A 19,272-nucleotide genomic window follows, 5' to 3' on the forward strand; every position below is an offset into this window, starting at 1 on the left:
ACGATGTTATGAGAGTTAATTTAAACAATGTTGGGTCATTTTTGCACAGCAAAATGAAGACTAGATAACGTTCCAATCACACAGAAAGAAGCAAATCATTCAATCACGCATCTAACGTTTCATCCAGCTGCGTCACAAAGCGATTTTCTTTTTGAAATCAATCTCACGCCACCCTTCATCATCCAAAAGCGTTTGCTTTAGAGTTTTCTTGTTTTATTATTTCTTCTAAATAGTTGTTTTCTCTTTCGTTCATTCTTTCTTGGTTTGTGTGTGTGTGTTTTTTTTTCACTGTATTTTGCTACATTTTCTTACATTTGCTTTTGTTTTCTCGCCGTTGCGCTTTCCTTTGAGGACACTGAGTAATAACACATGAACATTGTAACAGCTCGGAGAAAGACGGCGGAGCGTTGCGGAGTACGAGGTTGGAGTAGCAAAACAGCCCCAACCAGCGTCCTCCTCTCCTACTGCTCCTTCGCGCTGTTCTCTCTTTCCCTTCGGGCATCATTACTTTTTTTTTGCAATATATGTATATTAAATTATCTCTATTTCTTATATACCTTTGTGCCAGTTCGGTTGTGTTCTGTATGTTTTCTATGACCGTTTTTGTTCTGTTTTGTTTCGTAGTTGTGTGTGAGAGCGTGTGTGTATGTGTGTATGTAGATTTTGTTTACACTACGACATTTCGGTTACAGCTTTTCTCTCCGTTTTGTGCCGGATGACCCAAGGGTCGCCCGCCCCTTCTCATAGCTGTGGCAATCGTACAGCCCAGCAAAATGCGCATCTACGGCTAGACACTTAGTCAATAAATAAATACTCAAAATATCTCTTCATCCGTGTGAGTGTGTGTTTTTCTGCGCATATTGTGCATTTTTCAAAAAAAAAAAAAAACAACAACAAGTTCTGCTGCTCTTCTTAACCAGCTTTAACGCCTGTCTATTCGTGCATGTTTGACTGCTCTATACGTTCTTAGGCTTTTTGCTTTTGGCAAATTTTATTCACAAAAGCTTATTTCCGTTTGGTTCTCCTCCGTTTGGGCGCGTGGTTCGAAATTATTTCGTTTTTTTTCTTCTATATACGTTTGCGTGTTTTGCGTCTTATCACGTTGCCTACATGTTTATGTTTGTTGGAAGCTTTTTTGTCGCCTTTCCTTGTCGGCTTAGCAGGAGCGGGGAGCTACATAGCCCACACAAACATACATTTACACGCATGCACACACATATATATATATATTCCCGTACACATCCATACATTTTTTTTGCATCTATACCTTAGCATGACTTTATTTTCGTTTTTTTAACTTTAAGTTTACTCTTTTTGTTTCCTTTTAAGTGTGTTTCTTTGATTAGAATTTACTCGTGCGTCGAACGAGTTTCGTGTATGTGTAATAGATCTACTACTTTTTTGTGTTTTTGTAATAGTTGAAGCTCTCAGGCTGATGACAAACAACGACGACATTGCTCCGTTTTTGTGCTATTTGTTGTTTTTGTTGCAGAATCTTTCATTAAGAAAGACCCCACAATAGCGAACCAAAGATGTAGTGCTGCCGCAGCAAAACCCAAATTCAAACCAGACTGTTCCATCAAGCCAAGTTAATAATAATCATACAACGAAGAACAAACACATACCACATGACGTTTCACGAATCCTGCGAAACGCTCGCCCGTCTCGGAGTACGGACTTCAGACCTTCTGTTTGGCATGAGCATTTAGAATCCTGCATCTTCTTAACACTTAAACGTAACCTAACAGTTGCTTGAGTAGTTGTTGCACGCGACCTGCGCCGCCCAGTGCGGAACGGTGATACATATATAGATAATTATTACTTATAGACGACACGGCAATACACATACGTCCACATGCGTACACACATTGATTGTATGAATGTGTACGATTTAAGAACAAATTGTGCAAACATATGTGCGCTACAACGTAATGCGCTGTGCTGCCGCGCTACACCGCGGCCTTGGTTTTGGCCCTAAACGTAAAGGATGAACACGGAATAATTACAACTCGCTGGACGAAAGCTTTACACATACACACATACACACACACACGCACACCTTTCCATGTTTAAGCCATTCAAAATCGCCACAACGACACAACAACCAAAAACACCTCCTAACACTCATCGAAGCGCATACAAACACCATCGTGGTGGCTCAAATGCAGCGCGTGCGCTCGCGGCATTGAGATTGGAACGGAGTTTGACGTCGAACGTCGATTTTTGTTTTTTTCCCCCGCTGGCTTATGTCTAGCCTACATATTTATATATATTTTTTTAAGTTCCCACAGTCTGCTTCAACGGTCAGGAGCGTATGCTAGCGACAAAGTTGCTGGCACCTACGCAGGTCCGCAGCGGTGGCCAGCAATGGGGGAGGAAAGAGCGTGTGGTGTAAACCCGTACAGTAGCAGCGAGCGAGAGAGTAGAGTTCAGATTGTGCGTTGCTTTAGCCCAGTCTTAGGTTGTTGGGATCGTTATTCTTCTGCAGCTTGGCTAGCAGTGGATTGCGCTCTATTGCCTTGACAAATTGACCTGCGGAAGAAAGGCAAAGTAGAAAAGGGTTGAGTTCGTTAGTTCTCGGTTTTAGCGGTTTTAGCCATCAGATTGAACCATACTGTAGTCAATCGTGCCAAGATTGTCCGGATCCGCCTGTAGGAAGATGCTGTTCAGCTCCTTCTGCGAGATTCGTACCAGATTCTGGAGGGTTTGGTACAGTTGCGTACGGTTCACACGTCCATTCACACCGTACAGCTGCAATTGAACAGATGCCACAGATTAGTAAACCTTGGATGTTGTTTCGATACTGCACATTCTAAGATAGTATTGATGTGTGCAACAAACAAAACTAATCCTGTCCTTAGTTTGTAATATAAAATCACACTTACACAGTTTTCGAGCTCAAGCAAACATCGTTAAGCAACTTTTGAACATTGTCATTTGACCGCCAACTAAAATTCTGATGCCTCCCGGCACATTTTACCAACCGCAACTGAACATTTGCTTTCCAGAATATTAACGTACGTTTATATTACCCAGATTCGTTTCTTAGATGTTCATTTTGTTGCAATTAAGTTGTTTTGTGCTACATCATTATTGAGTTTGTACCAATTTAATAGCCAATTATTCATTTTGAAGGTACCGAGATACATTATTGGCATATAAATTCAAACTGTTTTTGTAAACGAAGGTACTAACAAAAGTCTAAACTCCCTACAGCAAACGGATGGACTCAGAGGTTTGCTTAGTTACGATTGAACGAAGTTCAGATTAGTGTTGGGTTTTATGAATCTTTCGTTGCGATTGAATCTTCAGGGATTAATGATTCAAATCTCAAATCGAATCTCCTAAGATTCATGAATCTCTAAAAATTCATGAATCTCTAAAGATTCGTGGGTATCCAAAGATTAATGATTCTCAATATTTGTATGAGTCTCTAAAGATAAACATTCTTGAAGCTCCAAGGATTCATGAACCTCGTAAGATATATGAATCCTCCAAGATTCATGTATCCATTAAGAATTATGAATTTTCCAAAATACATGTATCCATGAAGATTCATGAATCTCCAGGGATTCATGAATTTTTAGAGATGATTTTAAAAATATTTCATTTGCTTCATGCCATACTGTGGTACAGTGGCTAACTAGCACGACCTAACAACATGCCCGTCTTGGGTTCAAGCCTTGCATGGGCCGTCTCCCCGTAGCAAAACAAAGTTTCCGGCTGTGTTGAACATATCAAGAAGTCTCGAAAGTATGACTGTGTAGGCTAGCATGACTACGTAGGTTATTACACCATAAGAAGAATAATAAGAAGCTCAATTTCTATGAATCTTTGGAGATATATGAACCTCTAGAGATTCGCAAATATTTAGAGATATATAAATATTTCGAGATTCATGAAGCTTTCGAAATTCATGAATCTTTGAGATTCGTGAATCTCTGAGATTTTTCAATCTTTGTGATTCATGGATCTTATCAATATAGATCTAGATAAATTGAATCATCTCAAATATTCAATCAGATTGATGAATCTGAATCAGAATTACCCAACACTAGTTCAGATAGGCATCAGTATTTTAGTTGGAAGTCGAATGTTAATGTCAAACAATGTTCAAAAGCAGCTTAACATTGTGTATTTGCGCCTACCGCAACTCTACAATTCCAAACCTTGACAAACACTTACATGAAAAAGATATTCAACAAAGATTAGTTTCGGCTTGTACAGTGTGATCAAGAACAGTGCAAGTAGTAGGTACTCTCTGAAATCAATCACATCCGGCGTTTCAGGCTAAAATGAAAAAAAAAAAGATACGGATTACCATCGTAGTTAGGAGAGATTCTGCTAACATGGAAGCATACCCGGATCAGTTTGTGGAAAAGATTGTGTGCTGCCTCCTGCTGCACGTCCAGCTGCATCCGCTCGGCAAACTGTGGGTAGGTGAGCAAACTGTTCGCATCGGTGAATTGGCGCTCACTCGCCACGATCTTGCTTTCCCGATCGGTGGCGGCAATTCTGCAAGGCGAGAACAACAAAAGCAAAAACACAGGTCAATCAACACCGTTTCACACACACAGGCAGTTCTTCGAACGACTCACTTCAGCGTTTCGCGCAGCTTTCCAATGTCCGCAATCGCGGCCGGATGAGGCATGCCGACATTCTTCACGAACGTCATCAGCTTGCAGTCGTCAAAGGTGTAATCGGAGATCGGTATGTCGAGCGCCTTCGCCATCAGCATGCGCACGTTGTCGGCGTACAGCTTCGGGTTGGCCTTTTCCGCCTCGCTCGGGTAGTACACGGGCAGGAACTCGATCTCGCAGAACGTGTGGAACTGCGTTAGGGTGCGCCACAGCAGCTGGATGCTGGAAAATGGAGTCGAAAATATTCACGCGCTCAGTGTGGTGCTGCAACGTAATGTTATGTCAATGTCACAATAACATACGCGTTCGGCCCCTCCCAGGTCCAGGTGACGGTGTCCACCTTGTTCGGGTAGCGCATCAGCACCGGCTGGATCGGTACGCCCGGGTAGAACGCACCCGGCTTAAACTTGATCAGCGACGTCCGGTTCGTGCAGGTCCCCTCGGGGAAGATGAGTATCTGGGGCCAGTCCTCCTTCGAGTTGGCGCGCTGTATAATCTCCCGGATCGTCGTCTGGCGCGAATGGGGATCCTCCCGGCACACGTAGATCGGTTGGGCGTAGTCAATCAGCTCTTAACACACAGGAGGGGGGTTGTGAGTTGTGGTTTATTTGAAGGGGGAGATACAATAACACGGTTAGTAGAAGTTGTGTTGCCAGTGCGCCATCGGCCAAATCTCACCCTTGTGTCACGCACACACACACACACAAATTCGCCATAAAGGGACAAAACACAAACCGAACACGAGCTACACATACAATGTAATACTACCTCCGAACGCTTTCCCGCACGCTGAGTGCATACTATTGATGCCCTGCCAATCACAACCACACACTCACACGCACACACACACGCACATACAAGCACACAAATGATAAGGGAATAGGAAAAAGTCGATCGCCAAGCTCTGTATAAGCAATAGATTTAAATACTCGTCCAACAAACAAAAGCTATAGAAATGTAGTAGCAACTGAGGAAATACTGTGAGTTTTTGGATGTAAAGTATCAGTTTCAATATCCAACAGGTGGAACTTGATACTCTTCTTGTTTTTCGGAGAACAATTCTTCAACAGAATCTCATCAAGAGATCTCGAGCGATCCCAGAGGTTCCATTGGAATTGTCAGGCTGTAGTGGTAAACATATTGGGGATTTCTTGGATTCCTTTGAAGGATATGTAGTAGAAACTGGGTAAATTCTTTGAGTTTTTGGATGTAAATTATCAGTTTCAATATCCAACAGGAACTTGATACTCTTCTTGTTTTTTTGGAGAATAATTCTTCAACAGAATCTCATCAAGCGATCTCGAGCGATTTCAGAGGTTCCATAGGAATTGTACAGGCTTTAGAGATAAACATATTGGAGATTTGTTGGGTTCATTTGAAGGATGATATTGGAATAGATGTTATGGAATAGGAACATATAAGAAAGTTAATTCAAGGGGAGTACTTCAGATGATAAAATTTGACGTAAAGCATGTCCAATTCCAGTTGCCAATCATTGTAGCAAGTATATCTTATAATAATGTAGAGGGCTTGAAAAGATTGTAATAGTATTGTATATCTTAAGAGATTGTATTTGAGATTTATTTTTCAGGATTGTATGGATATATACATCTTCCTAATATGCATCATGTTTGGTTACATGTCAGGAAGATACATGGGAAGTGTAGCAGACATTGGGATTGGAATTCGATAGCGTTCAAATTCACACATCCAATGAATGAGCTAGATCAGCGGAAGCTTCGAAAGTTGGGCACTGGTGCCTTGGGGACATTGGGTTATTAAAGGGAGAAATTATATAAAACATTATTTTTTTTACAAAGGCGAGTTCAATAAATAGAGAAGTGATAGAGATAGGCCGGAAAAAAACAATAACAACAATAACAACAAAAAATAAAACACAAGAAATCAATCACAGCTTCTGTGTGGACACTTACTCCCGAGGTTGCGGTCAGCGTTTCGCACCAGCGGACTGGACAACCCGGTCACGTAGATGATGACCGCATCGAGGAAGGAGCTGTGCGGGGACACTACCAGTACCGGCGCTTCGGCACGGCTCGCCTGCCGCCCCCGTATCGTAATGCCCAGCCCAGCGCAGGTGTACGCGAGCGTGGCGAACTCACCGAGCGGCCCTTTCAAGCGTCTGCTCCGATTAATGCAGATAGTGCAGGGTTTTGCGTTTTGCGTGTTTCGATATTTTTTGTGTTTGTACGGTCAGAGAGTTTTTGTGTGTGTGTCAAGTGGCATTCAGTATTCCACCGGGCAGTGTAGTACGATGTCCAATGTGAAGATGGAATGGGATGAAGCGAGTCCGAGATGGCAGTGATTTAGGAACAATGTAATTGCGTCCAAAGGATGTCCAGAAGTATATCACCAGTCCAGCCAGATCGCGTCCAGGTCCGTCCGGGAAGGGTCGGGTTTTATGGTCGGATATAAAATAAGTACAGAGAAGACAGAAAGAGAGAGAGAGAAAGACAGAAAGAGAGAGAGAGAGAGAGAGAGAGGCGTGGGGGAAGAGATAGAGCGATGTGAATGTGGATGAGCATTTGCGAGCCTCGTGCATGCCGCGCATGTGCAGCAAGATCCGATCCGTTGTTTGGATCGAGAGAGCATTGCAATCAGGGCAAATTACACCGAAAATGAATCCGATAGGCATCCAAGTAGCAGAATAATAAGAAAAGAAAGAGAGAGAGAGCGACAGACAGAGAGTATCGGTGTGAATGAAGTCAATATGAAATAGTTTGCATTTGCCAGCGCACATCCGGATGAGGCGAAGTTGCGGATGAAGTAATGGACCACAGGCGTTTTTTTTTTGTTGGTTTGCAAAGATCGATCACCCGATTGATAGAGAAGCGAGATGAAAAAGAGAAGGAAAAAGAGAAGAAGAGAGAGACAGAGAGAGAGAAAGAGAGAGAGAGAAAGAAAAAAAGAAAAAAAATCCATGAGAATGAGCGGGCAATGGGAAGATGAGCGGTAAGTTTCGTTTCTTTCATCAGAGAGGCGATCTATCGAATTAGCCTATTTTGCAAACATTGATCTCATTGCTTTACCAGCCCCCCCCCCCCCCACCACCACGAACTGTCAGCAAAAAAAGAGCAAACCGCGTGAACACGCTGTTGAAGCAAATATACACCCGGATGGGGAACACGGGGCAACATGGGTTCGCTTTTAGTCGACAACGTTTACAACAAACTCAATATGCATAAAAGGCAAGCTAGTTTGATTGGTGAAAGAGCACCATTAAAGAAGATGGAAAGAGTTTTTTTTTAAATGAAAAAGTGAAAATTAACTCCTGATGGTACTTCAACTCATTTATTACAAAATGTCTATGGCAATATTTTTCCTTACGGTTTAGACAAGTGTTGGGTGAATCTGATTCACATACATGAATCTAAATGAGTCCTTGAAGTGATACAACTAACATGGATCTCGGTGGAACAGATTCATGATTCGAGATTGGTTTATGAATCTCAAAAGATTCATAAATCTCCAAGGATTCACGAAGAATTCTCTAAGGATTCACAAAAGAATTCTCGAAGGATTCTCTAGGGATTCATGAACCTCTCAAGGGATTCATAATTCTCAAAAAGATTCATAGCGCTTGAGCTCCTTCTTATTCTTCTTCTAGTTCATATTCTTATTCTTCTTGTTCTTCTTATTCATAACGACCCACGTGGTCATGACCCACGAGGTCAAATCTCAATTTCAAAGAATGATCGCGCCAATTCAATTAATCAGCCTTCAAAATCATACATCTCTAAATATTCATGACTCTTTAGAGATTCATGACTCTTTAAAGATTCATGATTCTTTAGAGATTCATGACTCTTTGGAGCTTCATGATTCTTTGGAGCTTCGTGATTCTTTAAAGATTCATGATATGTTAGAGATTTATAATTGTTAAGAGATTCATGATTTTTAAGAGATTCATGATTCTTTAGAGATTCATGAGTGTTAAGAGATTCATGATTGTTGAGAGATTCATGATTGTTAAGAGAATTCATGATTGTTAAGAGATTCATGATTTTTTAGAGATTCAAGTTTCTTTAGAGATTCATGATTCTTTAGAGCTATATGATTCTTCAGAAATTCATGAATCTTTAGATATTCGTGATGATTTAGAGCTTCATGTATGAATTTATGGAAATTCGAAACACTCATCGCTGAAGATTCATATGAACGAATCGCAACAAAAGATTCATGAATCACAAAACTAGTTTAGACGTCACCTTTCGTCAAAAACACTGCACTTGCTTTGAAGTGAACAACTTAATTTATTGATTTTTTATCTGTTATATATTTGAATAAAACACGCTTTGTATCATATGTTAATTGTGACGGTGACGTCATACGCAGAGTAAGAAAAAATCCCTAACATGCCCATGTTGACCCATTGCTCCCCATAGCCTCGGGTGGTGTTTATCGTTCTACAGAAATGGAGCAACCAGAGACTAAAGGCGACAAAACGAGACAGCAAATTTTGGAAGGTTAACCATAACGGACACAAAACGAAGGAGCGAGCAGCGAGGGTGTGAACTATGGATGGCCCATTCGCCTCATTCATCCTAGCCCCCGGCTGCAAGAAATATAAGTCGAGCAAAGCTAGCAACAAACGATTGAACGAAACAAAAATCGCTGCAACTGCACAACTGGCCTGCTCCATCCGAACGTCGAAAGAGTGCAGTAAAGGCAAAACAAACACGACACCCGAAAGCAGCAAAGGTGTGCGCAAACCAAATGTGTCGAATTCTTCGGCCTTTGTAAGGTGAACGGCACACGGGAGGACGCAATAGCCCATTTTTACGCGCAGGAAGCGTAAAACTGAACCGGTGACGCATTAGTATGGTGCAGCCCAGCCGAAGCCGCTTCGTGATGGAAACACGGTAGTAGAGGAATTAGTGATGATGTTAAATGTTCGGGTTTAATTTTAATGTACATCAAATCTCCCCACACATACACCCACACATACAGCATTTCTTTCCGAAAGCAAACCCTTGATAACTGCACCATGAAGTTATGATGTTAGAACGGGTGTAAGCGCCATATAATCTACATGTTGTTGTACTTAGCAGACAAAGGTGGATGAGTAAGGAGCAAGGGTTCCGGCTTGCAGTGATTCATCTGCTTTTTTAAAGTTACCGACACACACAGGAGGGAAACAGAAACAAAAAAAGGTATGACGGTGAGAGAAGATACAAAGACAGACCAACAAAAAATGACAGGAAGATACATGCACTGAGCGATGAGATGATTCGTTGACAGATGACGATGGAAGTGATCGTACGATGATGCGATGGTTGTTCGTCCACTGTCTTGACGTCGCGCGTACCTGCTGTCTGGGGGGTAAGCCGAGCTACCGCGGCTCGTATTGCGTGTTGGCTGTCGTTTTGGGTTATCACAGCCATTCCCATACATGGTTATACGTTAATCAAATGTATGTTCCCAAACACATACACACAATCACACACACACACACACACAAACATACGCACACACGCACTCATACATATGTGTAAAGCCAACATACAACCAAGCACGCCTATCACATTCACATATCGCCAATCAAAAAACACATTTGCTGTACATTTTGTACTACCACTTTCCTTTTTTTTTTCTTGAAAATAGATTGTCTAATACGTAAATCGTCACTATTGTTCCAGAATAGTGTCCCCTCAGCGTTCCCACCGTTATATGCATGCATGACGATAATTCCAGCACCCTTGTTCGGTTCGTTGTTTTGAGCTCTTGCGAATTACAAAACAAGCGCAGTGTGTGTGTGTGTCATATGCTGCGCTGGGTACGTGCGTACGTGCGGGCACAGCACAAGGGGTAAGAAGCAATGGAAAGCACACACAGAGAGGGAGAGAAAGAGAAAGCAGAATCGATCGCGACCGGGCGCGATCGGCAGCAAAAACACCTACTTCCGAAGAATGGCAGCGATGCGGTCTCATACTTGGCGACGACGGCCGACGGCCCGAACAGGACGACACACACCGAGTCGTAGAATGCGGTGTGCGGCGCCACACAGATGACCGGCGCTTCCTTCGGCGACGCCCGGACGCCCTTGTACCGGATGTAGTTGAACGAGCCGAACAGGAAGAGCGTGCGCATCACGAGCGCGGTCAGATGGCGCAACTGGCTGTCAGGCCGAAGACGATGCCGGTAAGAGGAAGAGATGGAAGGAACATTGAGAAGATGGGAGCATAGAAGAGAGAGAGAGAGGACAAAAGATTGATTGAAACACTGTTGGTTATTGGGGAAATGATGAGGACCTCCTCTGGAAGAGCGTTCCTCGGTTGGAGTTCACAAGATATCGAGGTACTTTCAAGATCTTTCCTTAGGGATTGTGTGGAATAGGTTATAGACGTCAACCCCTTTAATCAGCAACAATAATGGAGTGTAGAATTAGCGAAACAGCAATGCGTTATGTCTTAAGGTATCGTTTGGAGATGTTTCGAAATCACGATAACTTGGATCTACCAGCCTATGTATAACGGAATGGAACATATCCAGTCAAGAGAAATACATCGCAACATCACAATCTTGCAACAATGGATCGTCAACAGTATATTGAGCGGACGGTGGAAAAGAGTCCCTCTACCCATTGACCATTGTCACGCTGGCATACACAAAAGAGCTCGCTTGCGGTAAATCAAACGTAAGGGAAAGGAGTTCCGCTAATAAACATTTTTGCAGGCTTCAGGAACTGGCTACCACTTTTCCCTTGGGTGATGGAAGGGCATCATATTGGCAGGAGAAGCTATAGTTTGAAGGCGCAACTTTCCCCTGGAAGGAAAGTTAACGACGAACTTTGAGCCTTCTGCCAATCACGGTGTGTGTGTGTGTGTGTGTGTGTGTGTGTGTGTGTGTGTGTGTGTGTGTGTTGTTGATGTTGTTGTTGTTGTTGTTGTTCATATATGTGTGGGATTCCATTTCAGTTTTCTACTGTATTCTTCAGTATTGAGTTAGTCACACACAAAAGGCAAAATATACGCTACTGCCAACCCTCCTCCCCATGACTACGAGATAAAAGGCACGGATACAACAACAACCACAACAAACCGGACATACGACCGATTTTCCCGGAGAGAAAAGCCAATTTCACCCGAGCACGCTTTCTTGCTTCTTTCTCCTCTTCTTTCCCAATAAGCAACTAGTGTTACATTCCCACCCGAGGATTGTTAGTGCGATGAGTTAGAAGTTCAGGACCGACGCGTATCGACATATCGACGATTGTACGGGGTGGAGAGAAGGGATTGGAAGAAAGCGCATCCAATCGGCGGCATTCAACCACCCGGCGATAATGCCATTCTACCACAGCGAATGGGGCGCTATTTGGAATTAATGAAACCCTCCCCAACACCCCGTCGTACATGAACTCTGTGCGGACCCCCGCCGGGCCCGGTGCTAAACATAGCGGAGGGCTTGAACGACGACGACCTCCGGCCTCTGTGTACGGCAGCATGCAACGATCGGTTGTTTTACATTGTTCAACCGACAGTGTTTCCAGTGCATTCGCCAACACCTGGGAGCGGCTGCAAACGTGTACCCACCCCTTTTTGCACCGGCTCCAGATGTTGGAGTTAGTGTGCGGGTTCAACCGATATTTACAGGCTCGTATTAGTAACTTCATACATATTACAGGCTCCAATTATAATCACAATGTGTCGTTGTCACAACATTCTGGGAACATCTATTTGGGAAGCTGGTCAGAATTGGTGAGTCCTGTATTGCTGGAGAACTTGAGCTATTATTTCGTGGGCGAAGGCACAACAATTTCAGCAAATTCATTGCTATATAAATATAATATCTTTTATTGCAGTACTTAAGCATCCGCTTTGGTACTCAGAATACTCACCGCCGCCAGCCGACCAGTGGCTTCGTACGCAGATCCTCCTTGGACAGTCCATAGAGGCCGATATTGGCGAGGGCCCATGCCACCACCAGACAGACGAGAATTAGGACGACGCGAAATGGCAGCAGTATCACCGTCAGCAGTGCTGTCTAGAAGCGCGGAGAGACAGGAAGTAGAGTAGAGACATGGAAGAATGAGATGATAGAGCTAGTGAGGGGAAATAGTAAATCTTCGTCGGAATCGATTCCAGCTAGTTCCAACGTTTTCTGGAATCTATTCCGGATGGTAGCGTCCGGAAACAGTTTCTGGAATCGATTCCAGATTCGGCTCTGGAATCTGAAACGGCTTCAGAATCGGAATCGGATCTGAATTCAGAATCGGCTCGGAAATCGAAATCGGATCCAAAATCATAATCTGCTCCGAAATCTGAATCGGATTCGGCATCTCCATAAGAATAGGCGTTTGGGTCCTGAGCTGCTAAGATTGTATTGACAGCCATAAAGCATCCAAATTTACTTGTAAACGATCCATTCTCAAGGAGATTCCGGGACTGATTTCTCGTCTGAATCTTTTGATTTCAATTCCAGAACTGATTCTGATTCCGGAGAAAACACTGCTTCTATTACGGAGCCAATTCCGATTAAGTAATTGATTCCAGAATCAGGTAAGGAATTGTCTCCAGAATCGGAATTGGCTTCCGAACTAATTCTGAACACGGAATCGGAATCGGAGATATCTGATTCTGAATTCCAAACAAAAAAGAGAACAGCCCAACATTAATATTAACTCAACAAAACACCCCAACCGTAGGGAAGGGAGAGTAGAGCTCGCTATACCTCTGAAGTAATCATTTCGATGCAGAATATACAAACAAAACGCGACAAAATAAAGGAAAGCCACCATTGGCCACCGGAATGTTGGTTGTTACTGCTGGCACACACACACACCCGTTAGTCTCTGGCTTCCTCACATGGGGATGGTCGAACATTAAAATAAGTTGTTTGAAACTGACGCACACACACACATCATGAAAATGCAAAAAATAAAAACCATCTTCTCCCCGGAGAGAGGCTACAAGGGAACGTGTGCTGAAACGCGGGGATATCACGTTTATACGATGAAATAGATGTCTTGTCCGGGGAAGATCTTGAAGAGAAAAGACTCCCAAACAAGAATATAGTGCATTTTGTGTAGAACAATTTTCAAGAATGCATGAATTTCATTGTGTAATTATTTCCACTGTATTAATATTCATGTTTGGGTACTCAGGGAATCCTCATAAATGTGTGTATCAAATTCAAATTCGTATCTGCGAATCCTTGTATCTCGAGTGGGCCGTAGCTCAAGGGTCGCCTGTATCCACTTTGATATATAACTTCAACCAACCCCACCGCACTCTATCCGTTCCGTGCGATTTTTTAATGAAAATTTTCCATCATTCCCCGGGGGGCAATTACTGCGCCGTGGTCTGCTCTATTTATAGTGCTATTACAGAGGGTAGATGGAATTGGCATTTGGCTGTCAAAATCGATTCCAGCGAGCTTTATAGGACATTGGAATTCTTCTCTCTAGTGTAATAAGCAGCGCGCAGGGCATTAGAAATGGAATTGCTTTCAGTTTTTCTGTTTGAATGACTAAAACGATTCCCAACACGTTTGAAAGCATATCTGTTTTGGTTCCACCTTTCATTTCCATCAGTATGGGGTTTTTATTTACATTTTGTTCAGCATTCTGACAGTTAAATTCCTTCCGTAAAAGAAGCTACGTAAGGCAATCCGAATTCTTTATTTTTTGTTTCAGGACCATGTCCTTCTTCAAACGACATACTGATTCCAATGACATTTACTAAATTTAAAACTACTTATTATTGGAGCCGCTCTCGTAGTACAGTCGTCAACTCGTACGACCTATCAACATGCCCGTCATGGGTTCAAGCCCCAAATGGACCGTGCCGCCATACGTAGGACTGACTATCCTGCTATGGGGGGAAATCAATTAGTCACTGAAAGCCAAGCCCACAAGTGGGTACAGGCAGGCCTTGACCGACATCGGTTGTTGAGCCAAAGAAGAAGAAGAAGATTATTGGAGCCAAAAGGTCCAATAGGCTAAAACTCCAAAATCCAAACAAGAATAAGTGTTTACTTAAAAAGCAGCTTCTTCCCATAAGAAATCGTTTAGGAACATGTTTTTGCTATAAGACTCGCTACTGTATACGGCCTACCATAACTATATGTACATTGATTTTTTTTTTTTGCTTTTTTCGATTTACGGAAAATCCTGAAGAGATGGATAAAAAAGAACAACGAATTTAGGGTCGTAGCATAGCTTAAGTGTCTTAAGAAATGGGGTTTTCTGAACAACTAATTCAACAACTTCAAAATTGTCCAAAAATACATCGTTGCCACTAAATTTTGGCTCTAGCCTACCAATATTTTCCTGTAGGGCACGGATTTTTGACAGTGTGCATACATTTTTGTCTCTAAGGCATCAATTTTTGACTGTAGGTCAATCGCTTTATTTACAAAATTTAACATAATATCTTAAACTGTGTTCTTTAATTATTCAATTTATGTTAAGTCATTAATAATTAAAATTTCAACGAGAGAATCTACAATATTAAAAATGTTGAGCCAGTTATGTAGGTTGTAGTGGAATGAAAACAAATCGACATGTATTTTCAGGTGTAAACAATGTCTTGATTTACTAAGATAAATTAGTCTTTTCCATTCAAAAACGGTCAAATTATACGGTTTTTGTAATGTTTATGTGACTTAAAGTTGCAATTACCAGAAATCTTCTCAAATACCTTGTAAATTTATCATGACTTAAAGCCAACATTTGGCGGTAACGACTGTATGTTTGGAGCCTTTCCAAGTCACTTTCGAATATGCACATAATTATTCACCGCCTCCAAGATGTTTTTCAACAGCTGTCAAATGGTGTATTTGCTTCATAATGAAATTTCAGTTTTTAAACATGATTTTCAACACATCAAAAAGTACTATCAAACTCAAACCAGCTATAGATGTGTTGAAAATTATGCTTAAGAAATTAATAATTATGATACAGGGTTTTCCAGCTCACTTCACAATAATTTTCAATTACTTCAACATGATTGTCAACACGACTCAAGCGGGATTCAGTTTGACAGTTCTTTGTTATGTGTTATAAAATCATGTGTTGAAACTGAAATTTCATTTTGAAGAAAATACACAATTTGACAGCTGTTGAAAAACATCTTGGATTCGGCGAATAATTATGTGCACACATTCGAAATCTTGCACGCGGTGAATAACAATGTTTGCATTCGAAACTTACATGGAAAACCCAAGTAAGTCATGTAAATACAGGGTTTTCTAAGCCAATCTCCAATGTGCACATCGCTATTCACCGCCTCCAAGATGTTTTTCTTCTTCTTCTTCTTCTTTGGCACAACAACCGTTGCCGGTCAAGGCCTTATTGATTCCCCCCCCCCCCCCCCACCCCATACCAGGATAGTCAGTCCTACGTATGGGGGGCACGGTCCATTCGGGGCTTTAACCCATGACGGGCACTGTCTTTAGGTCGTAAGAGTTGACGACTTTACCACCAGACCGGCTCAAGATGTTTTACAATTACAATAAAATTTCAAACCTTCCACATGATTTTCAACACATCACATCATCACATCATCACAACATCATGCGAAAGAACTGAAATAATGTTAGTGATACAAGTGCAACATTGGACAGCTGTTGAAAATCATCTTGCAAGCATTGAAAAACGTTGTTGGCATTGGAAATTGACTCGGAGAACCCTGTAATGGTGGGTTTCATAATAGTGAGAAAAATATACACAGATATGAAAAAGCATTCGCTCTTGTTTTCTATCTCTTCTGGATTTTCCGCAAAAAATTAAAGAAAATCGAAAAAAACAAAAATAAAATGTAGCAGCATCCGGCATACGTCACAATCGCTGTGTTCCATTCAGCTTCCCGGGGGCTGTCAAGCTGTCAGATCAGCTCAGCAGCGAAATTTCGATACATCACACCAAAAAACGTTGTATCTGGAAACGACGCAAAAACAAAACACACACACACACACGTGCGCGACCAGAGAGCACAAGCACATGGGCACGCAACCCCAAAACCAAGACGCAGAAGTGATATCTTCCTTCTCCCATCTCCCCCGGGCCCTACGCAATGCCTCTACCCCGCGCGACCGTTGATTTTATCCAAATCACACCCTCCCCCCCTTTGCAGGCCCGAACTTTAACAACAACGCAGTATACTGTTTTGCTCACAGTTGGCCACAGCGCAGCCCGCGGCTCGCTGGTGGCATCTCATCCGCCTTCCCGCTCCCCCTTACCTTGGCCTTGTCGATCGGATCGTCCCAGACGAGCTTGTGCACGAACGGGTTGACGTAGTGTATCTCGTCCGGTTGATTGTTTTCCGCTTTCCGGTTGATTGCGGCCGGTGGGCCGGGCGCCGGTGCCGTCCCCTTGCGTTCCGGTTGCGCCACCGGGGCCGCTTCCGGTGCCACCGGTGGCTCCCATTCGGCCGTGGCCGCCATACTGCCCTGCGCACACAATTGTCACGCCCGGCTAGGTCACAACAGGTAGCGAGCGAGAGAGAGGGACGCGGCGAGAAGGGAATGGAAGAGAGGAAAAGCAAAGGAAAGTTGGGACACGGCGCTACACGACCGGAAAATGTAGGTGTGTGTGTGTTTGTTAGCGGGAGGGAAACGGATGGGATGGGGGGATTAATTGGCGCACCCACACACACACACAAACAAACACGCGGTTTTGTTGTTGTTTTCTTCCACTGCGTGCTGGAAAAAAGGGAGAGAAAGAAAAGAAAATCCTACATACACATGTTCACTTTGGGAGGGAAAACTCCGCACACACACACACACACACACACACAAGCACACGGAAGGGAAAATGAGTGTTTTTTTGTCTTCTTCCTGTTCGTAGGTGGGTCGCTAAGGCAACGCATGCACGTACGCACCCCTCAACCCCACCCACCCACCCACCCACACACACGCATGAAGAGTTTTTCTTTCTCCCCACCCCCCTTTGTTTCTTATTTTTGTTTTCAATCCTTTTTTGACACACACACAAATACACACTTAATTGATTAAGGAAATTAAACAAAAAAACTAACACTACCAAACACAATGGTTCCGAAAAATTTTCACACATTTTCCAACCCCTCTCATTGCCAAAAAACAAAAACACAACAAAATCCTATGTGCAATTGTGCATGTGTGTGTGAATGATTTTTAACCGAGCAAAATTGTTTCTTCCCTCGCTCACTTTCTTTCTTTCTCTTTAATTGTCTTCTTCTTCTTCTCCTGCTTCTTTCTCTTCTTCTTCTGTTGATTGCAGAAAATGGTTGTGGTGTTGTTGTCATTGTTCGACGCGCACTTTCACTGCTCCCTTCCCAGTGCTACCCCCCCCCCCCCCCTTCTGCACCTTTTTGCCATCCCTTAGGGACACCCACACACACACACACACACAACACTTGTAACACTTGTAGGAGGATGGATGGTGCATGGGAGCGAACAAAACGGTACCTCGGCACATACCGGGATGATACGACAACTCCCTTTCACCCACCACCACCCCACCTCGCATACCTTACGCCTCTCCCTAGCTAACGAAATTCACAGCACGGTCACTGTCCAACCTCCCCCCCCCCCCACTCCCCACCCCCCACTAATAGCTCCAAAATGCCATAAACCGGCACTCGCAAAAACTCGAAACCAACCACCCCCTCGATTTGCAACTGCGATGTTGTACCTCTTCTAGATGATGCTTTCGCGAACGTGCACACACACACACACGGCACACGGGCGCAGTGGCAAAGCACGCCGGAAGGGCGGGAATGGGCTGTGCAACGCGAGGTTGATGCGATTTCCTTCGAACGCGAACGTTTCAGCGCGCGTGTGCTCGATTTCGGTCGGCAGCTTCTGCTTCGGCTGCCAGGCGGTATTTGCGGGCGGTCTTTCCTTTCGGAAAGGGGCAAAACGGGCGTATTGGCATATACGTATGCAGGGCTTGACGGGGCCACGGCTTATATCCGGCACGATACATGAACAACAGACGCACCCTGCTGCTGGGGGAAATGAGACGGTTCTGATACGGCGGCACTACATGCGGTAAAGAATCGTTCATCCGTACAATGGCAAACAAATAAAAATAAACGAGCAACTCAGTTTATTTTGCTGATCAAGAAAAATCACCGATAAAAAGATATTAATTTTAGATACACACATAAATACGGTCCCAGTTGCGAACCAATTGAAGCAGCAAGCCCTGCAGCAACGGGTTTTGCGAAAGTCGGCGAATTTAAGCCGTAGTGATGGTACGCAGTGTCAGCACGATTCATTCCGCTCCGGCACCGGAACTATTTGGTTCCGCGGAAATGTTCCTGCCAACTTTGCTTCGACTGGACGTCTCCGGACGAGTGAGTATGGGTGCGTTTGGTAGCGACAACGACCGTTGGAACATTTTCGCATTATATGGTCCATTTCACAAAATCAGGCGACAAAGGCGACTTTGTTCCTCCTGAACATAAAAGAAAGATGATTTGGCATGAAGCTGAAAGCTCTGTCGACTCGGCTCGGTTCGCTTAAACACAGCCAAAGGCAAGTTGAAAGGTTTAGTAGACGTCTGCTGCTTTTCAACAATAGCAACAATGCTTCAAATAACAGTATGAGCGTGGACAATATACGATTGTAATGAATTTCTGCATTCAAAATCACACTGTATTTTGAATTTAGAAACTACAAGTGGTCC

General features: G+C 43.3%; 1 protein-coding gene across 3 annotated transcripts; it reads right to left on the reverse strand.

Annotated features, from left to right (window-relative positions):
* Positions 1-174: 174 nt before the first annotated feature.
* Positions 175-18,514, reverse strand: LOC120953796 (lysophosphatidylcholine acyltransferase-like). Of its 3 annotated transcripts, none has more exons than XM_040374283.2 (10): positions 18,274-18,514; positions 16,839-17,300; positions 12,496-12,641; positions 6,575-6,780; positions 4,943-5,210; positions 4,599-4,862; positions 4,362-4,515; positions 4,186-4,290; positions 2,616-2,751; positions 175-2,532 (listed from the first exon to the last, which is right to left on the reverse strand). In XM_040374283.2, the coding sequence occupies exons 2-10, from the start codon at positions 17,040-17,042 to the stop codon at positions 2,447-2,449; spliced, it is 1,569 nt and encodes a 522-aa protein (XP_040230217.2). In that variant the 5' UTR covers positions 17,043-17,300; positions 18,274-18,514; the 3' UTR covers positions 175-2,446. The 3 variants fall into 3 exon arrangements, with proteins under 3 accessions (XP_040230217.2, XP_040230029.2, XP_049461320.1); XM_040374095.2 differs by lacking the exon at positions 6,575-6,780 and adding an exon at positions 10,559-10,776 and having other exon boundaries at positions 18,274-18,511; XM_049605363.1 differs by lacking the exons at positions 6,575-6,780; positions 18,274-18,514 and adding exons at positions 10,559-10,776; positions 18,111-18,215.
* Positions 18,515-19,272: the final 758 nt, after the last annotated feature.

Source organism: Anopheles coluzzii, chromosome X (assembly GCF_943734685.1).
Source record: "Anopheles coluzzii chromosome X, AcolN3, whole genome shotgun sequence".
Lineage (NCBI taxonomy): Eukaryota > Metazoa > Arthropoda > Insecta > Diptera > Culicidae > Anopheles > Anopheles coluzzii.